Genomic DNA, 19254 nt, shown 5'->3' on the forward strand with positions numbered 1-19254 from the left:
TGCATGATATTACAATTATCTTATTAGAAAGGTTATTATGGTGTTATAGGCTGACTTAGCCCACTACTACTTAATGTTTTTACATTTATTTAACTAGGCAAGTCAGTTAAGAACAAACATTTAATTTACAATGACAGCCTAACAGGGGACAGTGAGTTAACTGCCTTGTTCAGGGGCAGGAGAAAATATGTTTACCTTGTCAGCTCGGGGATTCAATCCAGCAACCTTTCCGTTACTGGCCCAACGCTTTAACCACTAGGCTACCTGCCGTATAGACAGTATACTATACTCTATTTTATAGACCTGTTAGCCTGTGTAAAATTGCATTGGGCAGTAACCTCATTGCTGTGTAATATTGCATTGTAACTTTACGCTAAGTGACAGATCATTCTTATTTATATATCTCTCTGCAGTGTCCCGTCACACGAAAGATGGCAAACCATTCATTTCAAATATACAGGTGAGGTGGTATCAAATTTATAGGAAAAACATTCAGATAAATATTGTCTTTATTGACAAAACATACAGTGAAGGTTTAAACAGGAATAGACAGAGAGAGCAGCAAGATGGAAGGTTTCACTCTTCATTCTCGTAGTCTGCAGCAACCTTCCTCTTTCCTTCTGAGTGGACATGGTTGCCCCAGGTGTATGTCAGGTACATGCAGATCATTGCTGGAAAAGAAGAACAGGAGAAGACCGGTTAGCGACTGAAAACAGGGATGTGGCTTGGGAGGCACTGAAAAATACAGGAAGCAATGAATGTAGAGTTAGGCTATTTAAAAACATCCAAAGAGCCAGTGACTTTAACACGGGCAGACAAATTGTATGGAAAGAGGTCTTTACGGTCTACAGTTTACAGCCTCAGAGCACCGTTCTCGTAGACTAAGTCACAACGGACATGGCTTTTTAGAATATCTACATGAGGCCCAGCCAATATTACACCTGTCATTAATTTAAAGGTTTAAGGGCATTTCATAGTGAGATGAACATGTGAGATGTGTCATGGTCCAATGACTGCCTGCTCGCAGCATGTGTCCCAGGTGCCAAGCTACATCCATAAAATCAGTAGAACTGTTCCGATTGGAGAATCACAGTTTGCGTCACCGGGCAGTGAACAAGAAACTATTAAATCAGTTGATGCTACCCCACCTCCTCCCCAAATCGAAAACTAATATGGATGCCAATGTTTTGTTCTGGCTTTGCGTGCACACGTTTCATCTACATCCTGTCTGAGGCATCACGGTGCCCATATGGTGAGGCTGATTAACAGAAACCGGTGTGAAACAGACCGTTGTGCACGCAAAGTGAGAATACAACATGGAATCCATGTTTGATTTGGGGATGGGGGTGGTAGCATCTAAACTGGATTTAATAGTTTCTTGTTCACTGCCCAGCGATGCAAATGGTGATTCTCCAACCGGAGAACTGATTATGGATGTAGACACCAGACATCGAGACACCGGACATGCTGCTACCAGGTAGTCAGTGGAACATGACTTGTCTCAATCGTTGTCGCTATGGGACTGCCCTTAGACCTCATATTATTAATTAATTCATCAGTGGTCTAATATTGGGCTATGAGGCCATATTTATCAAGACTAGAGCAGAAATAAATCCAGACTTTGTCTGGAGATGTTTGATAACTAACAATATCCTGCCTGGTTCTTCACTAAAACCAACGTCCAAACTCTGGGATTACTTACGGGGAGCAACTTTGAAGACGGATGATGTGAATCGTCTCCAGACGTTGGGGATTCCTTTAGAGAAGTAGTTGGGGAAAGCCCTCTGCTCGAAGGGGGACAGACTGTAGGTGATCACATGCCTGATCTTGGCCAAATCTCCAAAGTGACGACCCATGGTGTCTAGAGAGACTATCTTAAATGACAAGGTAGGAGTATCGATGAGGGAAAAAGGTACAGTAGTTTAGATGTTGCAATGCAGTCGTCACACAACAATATACTGGTCCACCAAAAGTCACATTCTTTGGAACAATTGATTAGTCCCCCCCCAAAAAATGTCATGTGTATTCCTCCATACACGAACACGTCCTATGTGTTTTGTTCAAATCAACTATATGCACTGAGCTTGTCTGATGCTTTAAGCTTGATTAATTAAGACAAATGACTAGAGGGAGTCCGATCAGCAATTGATTTGATCGTACTGGGCCGGGCTCAGAATTGGGCCACTGTTAAAATAGCACCGATGTTCTGTGGTGGTCGCTGCAACAGGGAGGAGAGAGAGGGGTGCTAGTCAGTCACAGTCACTGTCTTAAGGTTATTGATTATAGAATTAAGATGGGGTTTCCTCTCTCCTCACTTTTCTTAGACAATAAGACAAGGGCTGTTCTCATCTCATTCTGCTGCTACCGGCACTGAATTTTTTTCAACACAAATATGCTGGTTAACTTTGCACATCGCAACATGGTTTGGGAAAAGGCACCAATTCAACAGCGCGCTGATGTGTTTCAGAACCACAGACAGCGAACACTATCCAACACGGGAGAAAGCACATTTGTTAGAAAATATATATATTTTTTATTAGTGTTACACCATTGTTCTTACGTAATAACCTTATACAATTTTATCACGTCTTAAACTGATGGACTGTTCCATCCCCACGGCCTCCACAACGGATCAGTCCACTCAGTCAGGTGTCTTGTATACCATGATTTGTTTTTGTTGCTACTGCTCATCTAAAGTAATCTCATTCGACCAACCGCCTAAACCGCCTATTGACCAAACAATCGACTAAATGGGGTCAGTCCTAGTTTGTGGTGAAGTAAAAATGTGAGATGTTGTACAAAACAAAGTCATCAACGATTGGATACTCGCGAACCAATCAGAGTTTTAAAGTCAATGGCAAACTTTCAAGAAGCTGCTTTACCCACGTGTTCTGGCTCTGGCCCAATTAATCGGTTTCTGGGGAAAATCAGAACAGTAAGAATTTTTGCGTTCTAGAAAATCGTCAGGGCGGTACTCCGATTCGTTGAGGAGAAGAAACTAAGGTCCGTTTGGCCCAGAGCAAAGAGTTTGGGTTGTGAGAATAACGTGCATTTCCTCCTCTTAAGAATTGACAACCAGCCAGTCTTCCACAATAGTAGTCAGAATATATTACCACCCTTCACTTACTTACAGCTACACTGGGGTCAGACAGGCTTTCGGTTTAGATTAATACACAGCGGCGCTGGCGCGAGATATGGCTCTGAAAATGTACCTCAATTCATTGATGAGAAATGGTGTTGTATTGTCCCATTATTCCAACTGTTACACCGAGAAAATTGAAGGAGTGCTATTAAAACGTGTTGGGATAATAGGACAATTCTGAATACGATGCAATTTCTTATCCCTGGATTGAGGTATGTTTCCAGAGCCATATCCGGTACCGGCTCCTTAGTGTTTTAACCTAAACAGGAAGCCTGTCCGACCCCAGTGCAGCTCTGAGTAAAAATAGGGTCGGAATCTGACTAATATAGACATTTCATGTAATCACATTTATAAAAGAACACATAACTGGATACCAAACATTACACTAACGTTACGAGCTAAAGTAGATTGATAGCTAACTAACGCGTTAGCCAATGTAACATCAACACCAAACATTAGATGACATGTCATTTCGCCAGTGACATTACAACACGTAAACTCGTGTCTGACAGATAGTAGAAAATATGAAGACGATACAACCTAGCTAATTAGCTACCTAGAAAAATATTGCACAAAAGTGATTGCAAACGGGACCAACCTGCTACAAACTAGCCAGTAGCTAACATCCATTGCTAACGTGAAGACCTTGCTTGACATTCACGCCAAGATTGAAAATGTGTGTAATGACACGAAACTCTTATTTCGTAAAATCCCCAAGACAAACACAGATGACAAGTATACAGGTGATTGAAATTGTCAAATTAATCACAAAACTTTCAGTATCTCTTACCGTACTGCTTCTCAAAACCCAGATTAATAGCGGATTATGACGTCTTTGCTCTGGTTTGGTTCAACGTCCAGCGGAAGTAAGCTTTTACGTAACTTCCGTTCTTTTCTTCTAATAAAGTATCATACTAGTATCAAACTACCAAAAAAAAGAAGTTACCCAAACAAAATCAACCTGCTTTTCTGTAAAAATGTTTTATTTTATATATATATATATATATATTTTTTTTTTATTTTTATTTTTTTTTATTTTTTTTTTACACGGGCTCAGAAGCCTCCTGTGAGGGCGGGACATTTCCTTGCGACAAAAGTTATTGTAGTGCTTCTGCCGTGAAGTTTTGCAGCCCCAAAAACTTCTCGGCTGCAGATATATCCAGCTTCTTTGACTTCTTAAACACTTGTACTGAACAATTAATCACTAAAGCTATAAATACCACAAAATCCACTTTCGTCACAAGTGTATCCAGATCACCCGATTGACTTAAAATACTATCAACTGGTTGCAATGCATCCACCTCCATATCTTCAACACTGTTTCCTCTTTCCCCTTCGACTCTCTTCACCGCCTCCACATAGGAGATAAACTGTATAAATCTGATCCTTGACACCTCAACCTCCTTTACCCTAACAAGGCACTCAAGGAAGTCTGGAGTATGATCCCCACCACAGTTGTAACATTTTCATTGACAGATTCTTCAAAATCATAGTTCTCCTGTCTGCAAACATTTGACACATGACCATATCCTTAACAATTCCCACACTGTAATGGTTTGGGACACAGATGGTCTCACTGCATACCTCACATATCCAAGCTTCACATATTCAGGTAGCATCTCCTCAAACAACAATAATATCCACAGGCTTTTCTCCTTCCTTTCATATACCATACTGGTCAGGTGACGTGCACTGACTCCTGGGATTTTCTGACTAAGGTACTCATCTACAGTACTGGTCAAAAGTTTCAGAACACCTACTCATTCAAGAGTTTTTCTTTATTTTTACTATTTTCTACATTCTAGAATAATAGTGAAGACATCAAAACTATTAAATAACACATATGGAATCACATAGTAACCAAAAAAAGTGTTAAACAAATCCAAAATATATTTTATATTGGAGATTTTTTAAAGTAGCCACCCTTTGCCTTGACAGCTTTGCACCCTCTTGGCATTCTCTCAACGAGCTTCATGAGGTAGTCACCTGGAATGCATTTAAATTAAAAGGTGTGCCTTGTTAAAAGTTCATTTGTGGAATTTATTTTCTTCTTAATGCACTTTGAGCCAATCAGTTGTGTTGTGACAAGGTTGGGGGGGGTATACAGAAGATAGCACTATTTGGTAAAAGACCAAGTCCATACTATGCTTATTTGAGCTGTTCCTGCCAAAGAGAAACAACAGTCCCATCATTACTTTAAGACATGAAGGTCAGTCCATCTTGAAAATAGCAAGAACTTTGAAAGTTTCTCAAGTGCAGTCAGACCAATCTGAGGGGACACGTGCCCCTGTTGGCATGGCACTTCTGATCCCACACAAGACAGAAAATCAAGCTGATAAAGTTTTGTCAAGCAGTGTGTAAACTCTCCATCTAGTATAGGAGTCAATTCTGACATGATTGCAGACGCACAAACTTTACGCTACACAATGTTGTGTGTCTCAGCAGTCAAATGTGTATTTATGTCAGAACAAACAACCATACAATTATATTGAATAAATACTCAAGGATCTGTGCATGCTCTTTATTTTTTTTCAAGCAAATATTTAGCTAATTATTCATTTATTATTTTTTGTGATAATCAGTGAGCCGAACAAGACCGTACAGTACATTTCATTTGCATTTTAGTTAAATTCGTCAATATATTAGGTATGCAGTCATTTCATGACCCAGGGTAATAAATACACACAAAAATCAAGTTGTCTATAAAAGATAACTTACATTCTGGACCGTATGAAAAGAGAGGTTGTCCGTGAAACAGTCTTTAATCCCCAGGAATAAAATGAAACGTGAAAGTGTTGGATACGAGTATATAGGACCACTTTTTTTTTTAAATATTTTGTCCAGAACAGATGTACTTCAAATGTACCAGTTAGTGTGAAAGAAGAGACTAAAGATGGCAGAACACCCTAAATAAATTAACAAAAATAATAACTTAAAAATCAATCTAAACAAACCAGACAGTAAATGCAGGGATAAGACATCTTCACAACATTCCTGCCTATCACATAAACATGTAAACAAAGCAGACAGTAAGTGCAGGGATAAGTCATCTTCACAACATTCCTGCCTATCACATAAACATGTAAACAAAGCAGACAGTAAGTGCAGGGATAAGTCATCTTCACAACATTCCTGCCTATCACATAAACATGTAAACAAAGCAGACAGTAAGTGCAGGGATAAGTCATCTTCACAACATTCCTGCCTATCACATAAACATGTAAACAAAGCAGACAGTAAGTGCAGGGATAAGACATCTTCACAACATTCCTGCCTATCACATAAACATGTAAACAAAAGGAAATCAATGCTATATTTTCTATTTAGATAAAAATACTTTTTGGGGACAAGTAAATGCATCTGTTCTAGATCAAAAAAAATCTAACTCCATGCACTGATGTTTTGACAAAGACACTGATGACTTGACATGAAGTCCCCAGACCAGGATGTTACAATAGGCGATTGTGAAAAAGTCACAAAAGTTGCTAAAGTCAAGCGCTTGAGGAGGATGGAATAAGTCTAGCGGCAGTTGATGCAGAAGGTAGGTTAACAGTCAAAGTGTTGAGGCTGGTAAAACAGTGAGGTAGGGGTCAATTCCATTTCAATTCAGTCAATTTCCAGAGCGAGAGGATTTTTTTTTTACATTGAAAAGTATAGAGAACAATTGGAATTTCAGTTGAGATTGTTCAGTTTTTACACCAAGTTCAAATGGGATTGAGCCCGACCCTGGAGGTGGGCCTTTAGCGACATGTGCACCTCGTAGCGATCATTTCATCGAACTCCTTGTAGGCAATGGAGTCACCTTCAAGGGTTAAAACACTCAGGGGGATGTACTCCAAGGGAACACAGGAAGGCCGTGGCACGGAGGAGTCCAGTATGTGGTAGATCATGTTCTGGAAGAAGGTGTGTCTGGGGGAGCCGTAGATGAACCCCACAGCCCTGGGACAAGTGCCTTTACAGTACCTGGGGTTGTACCTGTGGGGGAAAATGATCCAATGGCTCAGTTTGAGCTCACTGAAGCTCACGCTGAAGTCGTACAAGGCACAGTCGCTCGTAGGGAAGTCAGAACTCGGGAGGAGGTCCGGGAGGATGGTCTTCGGGCTCGTTTTGCCTCGTGCGTTGTTCGTCAACAGATCTGGAGATTCTCTCCTCAGTCTTCTCCTCTTGCTCCGGCTGATCCTTCGCTCTGGTTTAAACTCCGCCAGGCTCTCAAAGGTGTCCATCTCATTGGCTGATCTCGGATGACCTTGTGACCTGGTGGGCAGCCATCTTTGGTGTGCCAGCTCGCTGGTGTCATTGAGGTACAGGAGCAAGGACGGAGACCTTAGGTGGAGCTCCACGGGGCCCCTACCGCTCCTCTCCTCTCCTCCAGCCTCCCTGCCTCTGCCCTCCACACACGTCAGGTTGATCAGCAAATGGATGTCCTTCTTGTGGGACTGGATGAGAGGTCGGAGGAACGCTGTGATGTCCACCTTGAGCGCCACAATGAAAATTGGTTAACATTATTGTGGTTTAACATCCTCTGTGATTGTAAATGCAGTGTATCCACATATGTGGTCGAATTATGCTTTGAAATGATCAAATAAAGCCCTTTTTAGTCTTAATACAATTTCCCTAAGGGAAGAAATAGTTGTTTCCATTGAATTATATTGAACTAAATCATCAATCACCTCAACCCACTTCCTCCTGCGGTCCGTGTGGAACAGGAAGTTGACTGAGTGATGGGTGCTGGGGCAGAGAAGACACTGATCCTGGGCAGCCTGCTCTTTCACATCTAGGTAACATTGGGTAGTCATGGACAAGGCCTGCTCTTGGTCAAAGGAGAACAGCAGGACAGACTTCAGGAGCTGCTCCTTGACTCTGACACGGTCCAGATTGTAGGAGAGGTGTTGCATTAAGAACTCTGTAGGAAACATTGGAAATTAAGACCTATGAGAAGAACCAGAGCTTGAAGTGGAAGCGAGACACCTCACGTGCTTATTTTTTCTGGTTCATATACAGTCAATAAACTAAGCAGACCAGACCCAGATGCTAATGCATGGGGGGGCAAATGTGTCAGAATAAGTCAGCACTTTCTGTTTATTTGCTCAGTCCAAAAAACTAGGCTACATCAAATACACTGAGTTCACAAAACATTAGGAATATAACATTGAGTTGCACCCCTTTTCTCCCTGAGAACAGTCTCAATTCATCAGGGCATGGACTCTACAAGGTGTTCCACAGGGATGCTGGCCCATTTTGACTCCAATGCTTTCACACAGTTGTGTCAAGTTGGCTGGATGTCCTTTGGGTGGTGGACCATTCTGGATACACACAGGAAACTGTTGAGCGCAAACAACCCAGCAGCATTGCAATTCATGACAAATACAAACTGGTGTGCCTGGCACCTACTACCATACCCTGTTCAAAGGAATTTAAAATAATCTGTCTTGCCCATTCACCCTCTGAATGGCACACAGGGCCAACTCCTGGCATAAGCAGTCGCTTAGGACCCCAGGCTGCTAGGGGCATCGACCCCCCAAATGTTTTATTTTTTTATTAACTCAGTGGGGTCTCAACTTCCTGTTGAGAGTTAGTATAGTAGAATAAACCAGATGAAAGTTAGAAACTTGGTTGTGAATCAGTCATTTTTTATTTATATTGTCAGTCACTCAAATTGTTCAATTAACAATTTTCAGATTGTTAGTTAAGCCAACTATCTAAACGTGTAGTAAACATGGCAGAAAACCTCCTGGGCACAAGCACAAATCTTGCTTAGGGTCCCCAAAACGCTAGAGTCAGCCCTGATGGAATACACAATCCATGGCTCAATTGTCTCAAGGCTTAAAAATCCTTTAACCAGTCTTCTGTCCTTCACCTACACTGACTGATGTGAAATTAACAAGTGATATCAATAAGGGATAATAACATTCATCTGGTCAGTCTGTCATAGAAAGAGCAGGTGTTCCTAATATTTTGTACACTCAGTTTTAAACTAGTGTCCCTATGTAAAACAGACCTCACTCACGCCATTGCATTTCCATGTAAATTAAGTTTCACCCAAAACTCAGAGCTCACCTTTGCTTTGCTCCAGGCACTCACCCCGCGGGGTTATAAGTCGAACTGTGTTGTAAAGGTGGTTGTTCCCTTCCAAACTCCTCTCATGTCTCGAAGACATCCTGTACAGTCTTTTCATGTATCGAACATATCTCGAATCAGGTTTCATTCTTGGGGTCGTGTCTTGCCATGGTACTCCCTGTGCGGTCAGCGCTTTCAGAAGGGGTGACAAGATATTGCCATGTTGGTACAAAGTAAAATCGCCAAACTCGTCAGCTATATTTGACGTGGTCGGGGACGATCCAAGAGAAAAGCCGCCGATCAAGAGTAGTAAAATAGAGGTCGGGTAATTAAGAACAATAGTCAAGTGGAGAGGAGTCTCCATTGTCAATCAGTCCGTCAAAACTTGGAGAACTCCCTCGGGTCAATAAACCTATGCACATGTCACTGAAGTTGAACAGGTGTGCGCAATCAACCCAGGGGACGCATGTATCGCTGCAGTGTGGGCAGTATCAGAGGGAAATAGATAGGATGACATCTGGTATGAGGGAGAAGGGGATACAGGAAATTAGTTTAAAAAGTATATTGAGTAGAATTATTTGATATAGTCTCAAATATTTTGTTATCTTTTTTAAGAGCAACGGTATGATTTTGTTCCTCCCTGTCTCTAGCCCACAGTACAGTAGGTGGCGGTAATGCATTATAACTTTGGAGGCCAACCGCCGATAAACCCCACCGAAGAAGAAGACGAATCAAAACCCAGAAGGGAAATGTAAGGGACCTTTGAAGAAGGTAATGGATATTTTGTTATCTACACAGAATATGTATAAATATGAAACGTTCCCAAGGATCAACTTCAACTGTCCGTGTATAGTAGAAGGACTGATGAGCTGATTATAAGTGAGCATCATCTTTGCAATGAACCAAGTCATGAATGCAGTAAACATTAACTGTGACCACAAAAATCAGCTTACATCAGAAGGCCGATTGTGTCAGGGTGGGCTTGTGCTGACTGATACTCAAACCTCTCTGTGCGTGTGTGTGTCTGTCTATTGTACCCTCCTTTACATCCTTGTGTGTGTTATTTCAGGCCCCAGCCTCTGTCTCCAGCATTCCCGAACTCTTACACTTGACTGGCTTCTTGGAACAGAGCAGCTTTAAAGGTCCAATGCAGCTGTTTTTATCTCAATATCAAATAATTTCTGGGTAACAATTATGTACCTTACTGTGATTGTTTTCAATTCAAATGGTCAAAAAGAAACAACAGTAGCTTATTTTTATTGTTAAAAATTAACATTATTATTACAACCTAATAGTGTGAAAAGTTATATAAAACACAGGAAAATCACAGTCTTTACTGCACTGGGTCTTTACCAGTTCTCTGCTCAGTGTTCCATGAGTTTAGGGGTAGAAAGGGGTTATGAAAGTACTGGTTACTGTTATACAACCCCACACAGGCCATACTTTAATAGTGTTTAAGGGTAGGGGAATGGGGAGTCCTGTTAAAAGAGAGTCCCTTTACTGTAGTTAGCCTAGAGCACCTCTAAGGATAAAGGTTGTCTGGTAGGCCTATATTTATATGAGAGGCACTACTTCTTCCTCTTTTCACTTAAGTGGAACGTTATTTCCCCTGACAGTTCCATGCAGACAGAGGGTGATGTGGTCTATTTAAGCAATACGGCACAAGGGGGTGTGGTATATGGCCAATATACCACGGCTAAGAGCTGTTCTTATGCACAACATAACGTGGAGTGCCTGTATACAGCCCTTAACTGTGGTATAATGGCCATATACCACAAACCCCCGAAGTGCCTTATTGCTATTATAAACTGGTTACCAATGTAATTAGAGCAGTAAAAATACATGTTTTGTCATAGCCGTGGTATACCACGGCTTTCAACCAATCAGCATTCAGGGCTGGGACCTTAATGTAAAGTTATTCTATAATAATGACAGCTTTTGTTCATTTCACAGAGCCATGGTGGCCTAAAGAGACCGAACAAGCCCATAGAAGGACGATACCTAATTAGCAGGGTTGAATGGCCACGGTGACACTGTGAATACAACTGTTTAACTGAATACATCATCACCATTCTGAGTGCTGCCCTCTCCCCAGACAGAGAGACAATAGCACATTGTTTAACAAACTAGCACTTATTATGCTATTGTTGTCTGTGTTCCAGACCATGTCATCACTATTGTCTGTGTTCTAATCCCGTCATCACTATTGTTGTCTGTATTCCAAATCCCGTCATCACTATTGTTGTCTGTATTCCAAATCCCGTCATCACTATTGTTGTCTGTATTCCAAATCCCGTCATCACTATTGTTGTCTGTATTCCAAATCCCGTCATCACTATTGTTGTCTGTATTCCAAATCCCGTCATCACTATTGTTGTCTGTATTCCAAATCCTGTCATCACTATTGTTGTCTGTATTCCAAATCCTGTCATCACTATTGTTGTCTGTATTCCAAATCCTGTCATCACTATTGCTGGTCTTTGGTGAAAATAAATCAGTGTAAAAGATGCATAAGCTGATTAAAATTATTTCAACTTTTTTTTAATAATGTAGCATTGGATCAATTTCAAATGTAATGTTGTGTTCTCTACATGGAAACTTTTTTTTACACTGCAAAGATTGGGTAAAATTTGTTACAAAAATCAGAGGTTTTCTGAGAGGTTGAGGTGATACAAGTATGCTATGATGAGCCACACCAACCTGACTCAATACAGATGATTACATGAATGAGCAGCCAGCTGTTCGTCATCTCTAAAGTGCTCCTCATATATTGCCAGAGTAATAACAGAAGGCGGACTCCTTGTTTCCTTATGTAAGGTTGGTGTTGCAGTGATGGCTGATGGGTAATGACGTTGTGATAAGAGACTAATAGTAGCCCTCATTCATGCTTAATGGTTTACTAATGGGGAACAGTTACGAATCTGTTAATAATTCCATCTAAATTCCAGTCAGTTCTGGAATTGATTTCTATTCCGGATTAAATTATTATTCAATTCAGCAATTGAAATGGAATTGACCCTCACCCAATTGTAATTATTTTGTGGTGATTTTCAATGCAATTTCAAATGTCATGTTGTCTGACAAACAGACGTGTGAGACAAGAGAACCCTCCCCGGGCAGAATTCTCCCCACACAGAATGGGGAGCAATGAAATCATAAATGGGGGGACGCGTGCGTGCAGCCAGCCAGGTAGGTAGCCTGAGTGACCATGTTCAGTTCACTGCTCCTCACATAACTAACCTCACAGACGTTAAAGCTGTAATCTGGCCCAGCCATGTGTGAGCCTGTTTACGACCGGGAGGGTGAATTTATGTCTGAACGACTTAGCCAGTAGAAAAATATCTCAAATGGCTTGACACAATCATTGCTTAAAGGTAGACTCAGCAAAATGACGTTGCCACGAGCAGCACCGCAGATGTTGAGAGGAGCGAGATGCAAGACGGCCTCAGTATCTGCGCAATGTGCACGGGTTCGCTTCGTGCTGCTGTTCACAGCGTGGTAGCCAGGGGACCAAAACAGCCGAGAAGTTGAGCCTTGCAGAAGTTGACCAAGCATGCTGTTTACTTTGTGCATCTAAATGTTATATCGCTGATTCCACTTTTAAATGAATAATGATCAGTGTAGGAGCATTACTTCAAAGCTTCTAAAAACCAAACTGGTCATGTGTGAAGAATAGCTTATGTCTAGGTCCCTGTGTTTTGGGCTATTATCATGTTACATGACCTCGGATTTAACCTTTTATTTTGAGCCTTTTCCACAAATTACAATTACACCAAAAATGTAAAAAACTATTGTCTGAGAATGGTGCAGGACCATCTGCAGTGGAAAAGCTTTGTTGAAAAATCTTTAAATAAAAAGGTTCAAATCCAGGTCGTGACATCCCACTGGGCACAGTCAGTCTTCCACGTTGGTTCAAGGTAACTTCATTGAAATTACGTGGAAACAACTTTGATTCAACCAGTGTGTGCTCAGTGGAATGATTGCCCAAAACACAGGGCCCTATTTATGCCTGATCTTGTCCTCTTCTGGACATCTCCTGTACTGCCAAAGGAATCTGGAAAGGAATGTGATACTGATAGTGTGCCCTGAACCTCCTCACTCCTCCATCACGCCTTCATATAAACAAAGCTGATCATTTAATGCGAAGGCAACATTCTATCCAGCTACTCGTAGCATAATGGCCTCCCACTTACCTCCCCTCCCCTACAATCACATTCTCAAGCTGAGAGGCGGCTTTCTTCTGTATTAATGTCACAGAAGCAAGCTAAATCAGAAAGAACCGTGAGCTTTTTCTCTACGAAGGTTTTTTGTAATTTTATATTTAACTAGGAAAGTCAGTTAAGAACAAATTCTTATATTCAATGACGGCCTAGGAACAGTGGGTTAACTGCCTTGTTCAGGGGCAGAACGACAGATGTTAACCTTGTCAGCTCAGGGATTCGAGCTAGCAACCTTTCAGGTTACTGGCCCAACGCTCTAACCACTAGGCTACCTGCCGCCCAAAATGTAATGCTCTGTTCTTAGTGTTACGAGAACAGACTGGCACAACCCAATAATGTATTTTACTTTGACACATTCCTGACAAACAAGATTGATTAAAGCAGAGGATGAAATATGTGAAAACAAACACAGTGGAATCATACATGATGGTATCAACACCATGGTATCATTCATAATGGCATCAACCCCATGGTATCAACACCATGGCATCATTCATCATGGTATCAACACCATGGCATCATACATGATGGCATCAACACCATGGTATCATTCATAATGGCATCAACCCCATGGTATCAACACCATGGCATCATTCATCATGGTATCAACACCATGGGATCATACATGATGGCATCAACACCATGGCATCATTCATCATGGTATCAACACCATGGGATCATACATGATGGCATCAACACCATGGCATCATTCATCATGGCATCAACACCATGGCATCATACATGATGGCATCAACACCATGGCATCATTCATCATGGTATCATACATGATGGCATCAACACCATGGCATCATTCATCATGGTATCATACATGATGGCATCAACACCATGGGATCATACATGATGGCATCAACACCATGGCATCATTCATCATGGCATCAACACCATGGGATCATTCATCATGGCATCAACACCATGGGATCATACATCATGGTATCATACATGATGGCATCAACACCATGGCATCAACACCATGGTATCATACATGATGGCATCAACACCATGGCATCAACACCATGGTATCATTCATGATGGCATCAACACCATGGCATCATACATGATGGCATCAACACCATGGCATCAACACCATGGTATCATTCATGATGGCATCACTGTTAATGGAGAACACGCAGGTGTTTGGATCCACTCGGGTGTTGCCAAGGTGTGGTTTGTTGACGTATGTCTATGTATAGTTTGTCTGAATCAATGAAATTACAGGTTGTTTCCAGGCTGTAAGTATAGGACTACACCCCCGCAGTGCAGACAGAGAGAGTGAAACATAGAAAACACTAATGGTATTTGTTATGCAACTTTATAAAATAACTTGGGTCAGTATACAGTGGGGCAAAAAAGTATTAAGTCAGCCACCAATTGTGCAAGTTCTCCCACTTAAAAAGATGAGAGAGGCCTGTAATTTTCATTATAGGTACACTTCAACTATGACAGACAAAATGAGAAGAAAAAAATCCAGAAAATCACTTTGTAGGATTTTTAATGAATTTATTTGCAAATTAGGGTGGAAAATAAGTATTTGGTTACCTACAAACAAGCAAGATTTCTGGCTCTCACAGACCTGTAACTTCTTCTTTAAGAAGCTCATCTGTCCTCCACTCGTTACCTGTATTAATGGCACCTGTTTGAACTTGTTATCAGTATAAAAGACACCTGTCCACAACCTCAAACAGTCACACTCCAAACTCCACTATGGCCAAGACCAAAGAGCTGTCAAAGGACACCAGAAACAAAATTGTAGACCTGCACCAGGCTGGGAAGACTGAATCTGCAATAGGTAAGACGCTTGGTTTGAAGAAATCAACTGTGAGAGCAAATATTAGGAAATGGAAGACATACAAGACCACTGATAATCTCCCTCGATCTGGGGCTCCACGCAAGATCTCACCCCGTGGGGTCAAAAATCCCAGAACCACACGGGGGGACCTAGTGAATGACCTGCAGAGAGCTGGGACCAAAGTATCAAAGCCTACCATCAGTAACACACTACGCCGCCAGGGACTCAAATCCTGCAGTGCCAGATGTGTCCCCCTGCTTAAGCCAGTACATGTCCAGGCCCGTCTGAAGTTTGCTAGAGAGCATTTGGATGATCCAGAAGAAGATTGGGAGAATGTCATATGGTCAGATGAAACCAAAATATAACTTTTTGGTAAAAACTCAACTCGTCGTGTTTGGAGGACAAAGAATGCTGAGTTGCATCCAAAGAACACCATACCTACTGTGAAGCATGGGGGTGGAAACATCATGCTTTAGGGCTGTTTTTCTGCAAAGGGACCAGGACGACTGATCCGTGTAAAGGAAAGAATGAATGGGGCCCAAACACACCGCCCGGGCAACGAAGGAGTGGCTTCGTAAGAAGCATTTCAAGGTCCTGGAGTGGCCTAGCCAGTCTCCAGATCTCAACCCCATAGAAAATCTTTGGAGGGAGTTGAAAGTCCGTGTTGCCCAGCAACAGCCCCAAAACATCACTGCTCTAGAGGAGATCTGCATGGAGGAATGGGCCAAAATACCAGCAAAAGTGTGTGAAAACCTTGTGAAGACTTACAGAAAACGTTTGACCTCTGTCATTGCCAACAAAGGGTATATAACAAAGTATTGAGATAAACTTTTGTTATTGACCAAATACTTATTTTCCACCATAATTTTCAAATAAATGTATTAAAAATCCTACAATGTGATTTTCTGGATTTTTTTTTCTAATTTTGTCTGTCATAGTTGAAGTGTACATATGATGAAAATTACAGGCCTCTCTCATCTTTTTAAGTGGGAGAACTTGCACAATTGGTGGCTGACTAAATACTTTTTTGCCCCACTGTATATATTTAAAAAATGTGTTACTTCAACACGTTACAGTCAATAACTTTCCTAAGAGCTTGGGAGTCCTTATATAGCTATAAATATGTCTCACCACTAAATCAAGACAGGCACAATATTAGTACCAGAAAAGTAGATTGCTTATACTAGTGCTCGTTCAGTTAGCTTAGTGAAATACTCAACATTCACATTGAGGCTTGATCAAATATTGTAATATAGTCTCAAGAGGGTTTAAATAGATTCTCTGTTCAAATGTTGAACATTCAATGATGATAGAACATGTCTGAGAAGTGTCTGCGATGGTACGACTGTGGCCCATCCTTTCTGTCGTCCTCTGTGTCTTCACCAGCGTGGTGTTTGTTTCTCTTCCTGTGTCCCATCAGTCTGCTCAATGTATTCAGTCCCCTGGGTAGCTCCCTGTCCTCCTCGTCCTCTTGCTTGTCCTGACACCTGTCTTGTTGGGATACCTGTGGGTCCCCTAGCAGTTCCCTGAGCTCAGACGACACACCTTTCTCCAGGTAGTGGTACGACTTCTTCCCATCATTATCCCTTATATTCACACTGGCTCCGTAGTCTCTCACCAGCAAGGTTATGACTCCATCGTGTCCGTGTATGACAGCGATGTGTAGAGGAGTATAACCTGCCTGTGTTCTGCTGTTGACGTCTACCTCCGTGCCTCTCTTCCTGGAGATGTCCAGGATGTTGCGGACCATGTCTGTATTGCCGCCCTTGGCCGCCCAGTGGAGGGCAGTGAAACCCGAGATGAAATCTTTCTTCTCGGCCAGCTGCGGATCCTGTAACAGGAGGCAGTAGACATGTCCCCAGAGACCGGCAGCAGACTTCACCAGCCACTCATGAGCTGCAGCTTCCAAAGGGATAGATTGATCAGAGTACTTATTGGCATCTTTAGCGGTAACCTTATTGGCTGCCGTGGTGAGATCATTGCTGGTGTCGTCACCCTGTTTCAGGTGCTTGTTTTGGGTTCTCCTCAGCTGTGGAGACTGAGACTCAGAGTACTTATTGACATCCTTGACATTGTCCCCTTGTTTCGGGTGCTTGTTTTGGGTTCTCCTCAGCTGTGGAGACGCAGATGTTTGTGTCGTCTCTCCTAGCTCTGGATGTCTGATTTTAGCCCCAGGGGAGGTGTAGGTGCCTGTACCCCACTCTGAGCTCACTCTGCCTGGGGGGGGTTTAGGAGTCATGGCTGCCTCTGGTGGTAGAGGAGTGGGAGGTCTCTTAGCCAACATGCTTGGAATCTCAGAAGTTTTTGATCCCACAGACACTTTGTTATTTAATCCATCCTGCCTCGTCAGTACTGGATCTTCTCTCTGTGATTGTGGTGGAGATTTCACTGCCACTATAGCAAACACAGGTCCAGTAGTTTTTCTGATCCCTTGATCAGCTGAAACATTCAGTATCTTGATTGTGGGTGTTTCTTGATAAGTAGTTTTGATAAGGTTACTTGACCTAACTGCACCCCCATAACCTGCTGGGTGCACATTGGATCTTCCTCCCAATTCATTTATATGCAGAGGCATATATTTTACAATATCGTTTAAACAATTTCCATGTATGCTTGAAGCACAACATGAATTGTTATTTTCAATATCAGAGTTCAGTATCCTACCAGATTTGGAAATGGCTGAATATTCACTGTGTTCTGAAGAACTGGGTGGGAACGACGTGTTTTGACTGCAAATACTCTCGTCCAAGTCCGACTTCTCAGTGGTTAAATGCTTTCCACCTTTCACAAAGTCGTGAAACCTTTTCTTTACAACGACAAACTTGACATCATCTATCTGCTTGACGACCGCAACGCTGTTTATAATTGTCTTGAATAGATCTCTATTGTGCTTCTTTTCCGCGGGATCACTGCAATTGATCTGAGGTTTAAAATGATTCAGCAAATCGGAATTCTTCACTTTGCCCCCGTGCTCCAACAAAAAAGTCAAAATAGTTTCTTGAGTCAAAGCCATATTTTTCAATGTTCACCTAGATAGAGGAGAAATGTTAACTTGCTGTTCTGAAACTCTCCACTCCCCGACTGTCCCGCCCGTCTTCTTCTATGAGAATTGATGCCCCTCGCGTCGAGGGTCCCACCACCACTACCTGCTGTTTCCGGTGTCTAGTCAAATACATTTCCTGAGAAATTATCTTCTTGGCATGAACGCGAGATTGGCTAGTTTTGCCAGATATGTGGACTCGAGTCACATTTTGCGAGTCGAATTTGCGAGAAGAAAAAAAACACTTGCCACTGAACTCCGATTTGAGCATCTATGACTCGTGATTTAACTTGGACTTGAACTGTATGACACGAGAGACTTGATTTGTCATTTCGCGCACTATGTAAACCTATCTGTCCTTCATATGCGAGTGCAGCAGGTTCTGTGCGTTCTGCTCTGTGTTTTAACCAATCAGATTCGCGGAAATCACAGGTTGCGCAGGCCGGGCACAAGAGGTGCTCAGCTCCACACGGTATTTACAGTATTTAGCAAGCGTGATAACACATCACTCACGACATACACAAGAAATAACTATTTACAGAAATGTTGCAGCATCCTACACCTAAACTGTATGGGAAGAAAACGATTTCTCAGTCTGATCAACTAGGCTACTGATAACAACCGCAGCCCGCAGGGTAAACGAAGTGGTCATGTTATGTAGCCTATTTATAGCCCGTTTATTTGTTTTAGGATAAAATATTATGTGATGATATTTGCTTTAGGCTATATTCAAACTTGGGCTGGCTGGCTAGGAAACCTTGACCTTTTCAATCCAATGTAAATCCAAAACATAACTAGACTGGGAGTTACTTTTTAATTGCAGTTGCTCAGCCCTGTGAGTTCTATTGTCAAATTGCAGTGGTCGTGTCTGTGTAAAGGAAAGTAGTTATAAAACATAATTCATATTAAGGAGTATAAGGTTGCTGCAGTTTGACAGGATTTTCATCCTCTCTAGGACCAGGAGTTTTTCCAGAATTTCTTTACAACC

General features: G+C 41.9%; 3 protein-coding genes and 1 long non-coding RNA gene across 5 annotated transcripts; 1 reads left to right on the forward strand and 3 right to left on the reverse strand.

Annotated features, from left to right (window-relative positions):
• Positions 1-491: 491 nt before the first annotated feature.
• Positions 492-4038, reverse strand: LOC115125694 (cytochrome b-c1 complex subunit 8-like). Of its 2 annotated transcripts, none has more exons than XM_029655231.1 (3): positions 3933-4038; positions 1703-1874; positions 492-671 (listed from the first exon to the last, which is right to left on the reverse strand). In XM_029655231.1, the coding sequence occupies exons 2-3, from the start codon at positions 1854-1856 to the stop codon at positions 577-579; spliced, it is 249 nt and encodes an 82-aa protein (XP_029511091.1). In that variant the 5' UTR covers positions 1857-1874; positions 3933-4038; the 3' UTR covers positions 492-576. The 2 variants fall into 2 exon arrangements, with proteins under 2 accessions (XP_029511091.1, XP_029511093.1); XM_029655233.2 differs by having other exon boundaries at positions 1703-1870; positions 3933-4028.
• A 1712-nt stretch (positions 4039-5750) lies between these two features.
• On the reverse strand, positions 5751-9688 carry LOC115125696 (growth/differentiation factor 9-like). The gene is made up of 3 exons (XM_029655235.2): positions 9200-9688; positions 7813-8045; positions 5751-7614 (listed from the first exon to the last, which is right to left on the reverse strand). Exons 1-3 carry the CDS (start codon positions 9561-9563, stop codon positions 6883-6885), a joined length of 1329 nt encoding a protein of 442 aa, XP_029511095.1. The 5' UTR covers positions 9564-9688; the 3' UTR covers positions 5751-6882.
• LOC115125697 (uncharacterized) lies at positions 9648-11728 on the forward strand. Its single transcript, XR_003863016.2, has 4 exons — positions 9648-9719; positions 9850-9970; positions 10269-10341; positions 11153-11728. It is a non-coding gene; the product is annotated as an uncharacterized LOC115125697 (long non-coding RNA).
• Positions 11729-13746: 2018 nt separating this feature from the next.
• LOC135572256 (ankyrin repeat domain-containing protein SOWAHA-like) lies at positions 13747-18618 on the reverse strand. Its single transcript, XM_065019937.1, has one exon. It carries the CDS (start codon positions 18237-18239, stop codon positions 16527-16529), a length of 1713 nt encoding a protein of 570 aa, XP_064876009.1. The 5' UTR covers positions 18240-18618; the 3' UTR covers positions 13747-16526.
• Between the last annotated feature and the right edge of the window lie 636 nt (positions 18619-19254).

Source organism: Oncorhynchus nerka, linkage group LG6, assembly GCF_034236695.1.
Source record: "Oncorhynchus nerka isolate Pitt River linkage group LG6, Oner_Uvic_2.0, whole genome shotgun sequence".
Classification (NCBI taxonomy): Eukaryota; Metazoa; Chordata; class Actinopteri; order Salmoniformes; family Salmonidae; genus Oncorhynchus; species Oncorhynchus nerka.

Bases quoted from the DNA above. Each gene is read 5' to 3' on its own strand.
- LOC115125694 (XM_029655231.1), bottom strand. From the start codon at position 1,856: ATGGGTCGTCACTTTGGAGATTTGGCCAAGATCAGGCATGTGATCACC. The intron at 672-1,702 runs GTAAGTAATCCC...CTTCTTTTCCAG, and splicing joins CGTCTTCAAAGTTGCTCCCC to CAATGATCTGCATGTACCTG.
- LOC115125696 (XM_029655235.2), bottom strand. From the start codon at position 9,563: ATGGAGACTCCTCTCCACTTGACTATTGTTCTTAATTACCCGACCTCT. The intron at 8,046-9,199 runs GTGAGCTCTGAG...TGTTTCCTACAG, and splicing joins GTGCCTGGAGCAAAGCAAAG to AGTTCTTAATGCAACACCTC. The intron at 7,615-7,812 runs GTGATTGATGAT...GTGGCGCTCAAG, and splicing joins GCAGGAGGAAGTGGGTTGAG to GTGGACATCACAGCGTTCCT.
- LOC135572256 (XM_065019937.1), bottom strand. From the start codon at position 18,239: ATGGCTTTGACTCAAGAAACTATTTTGACTTTTTTGTTGGAGCACGGG.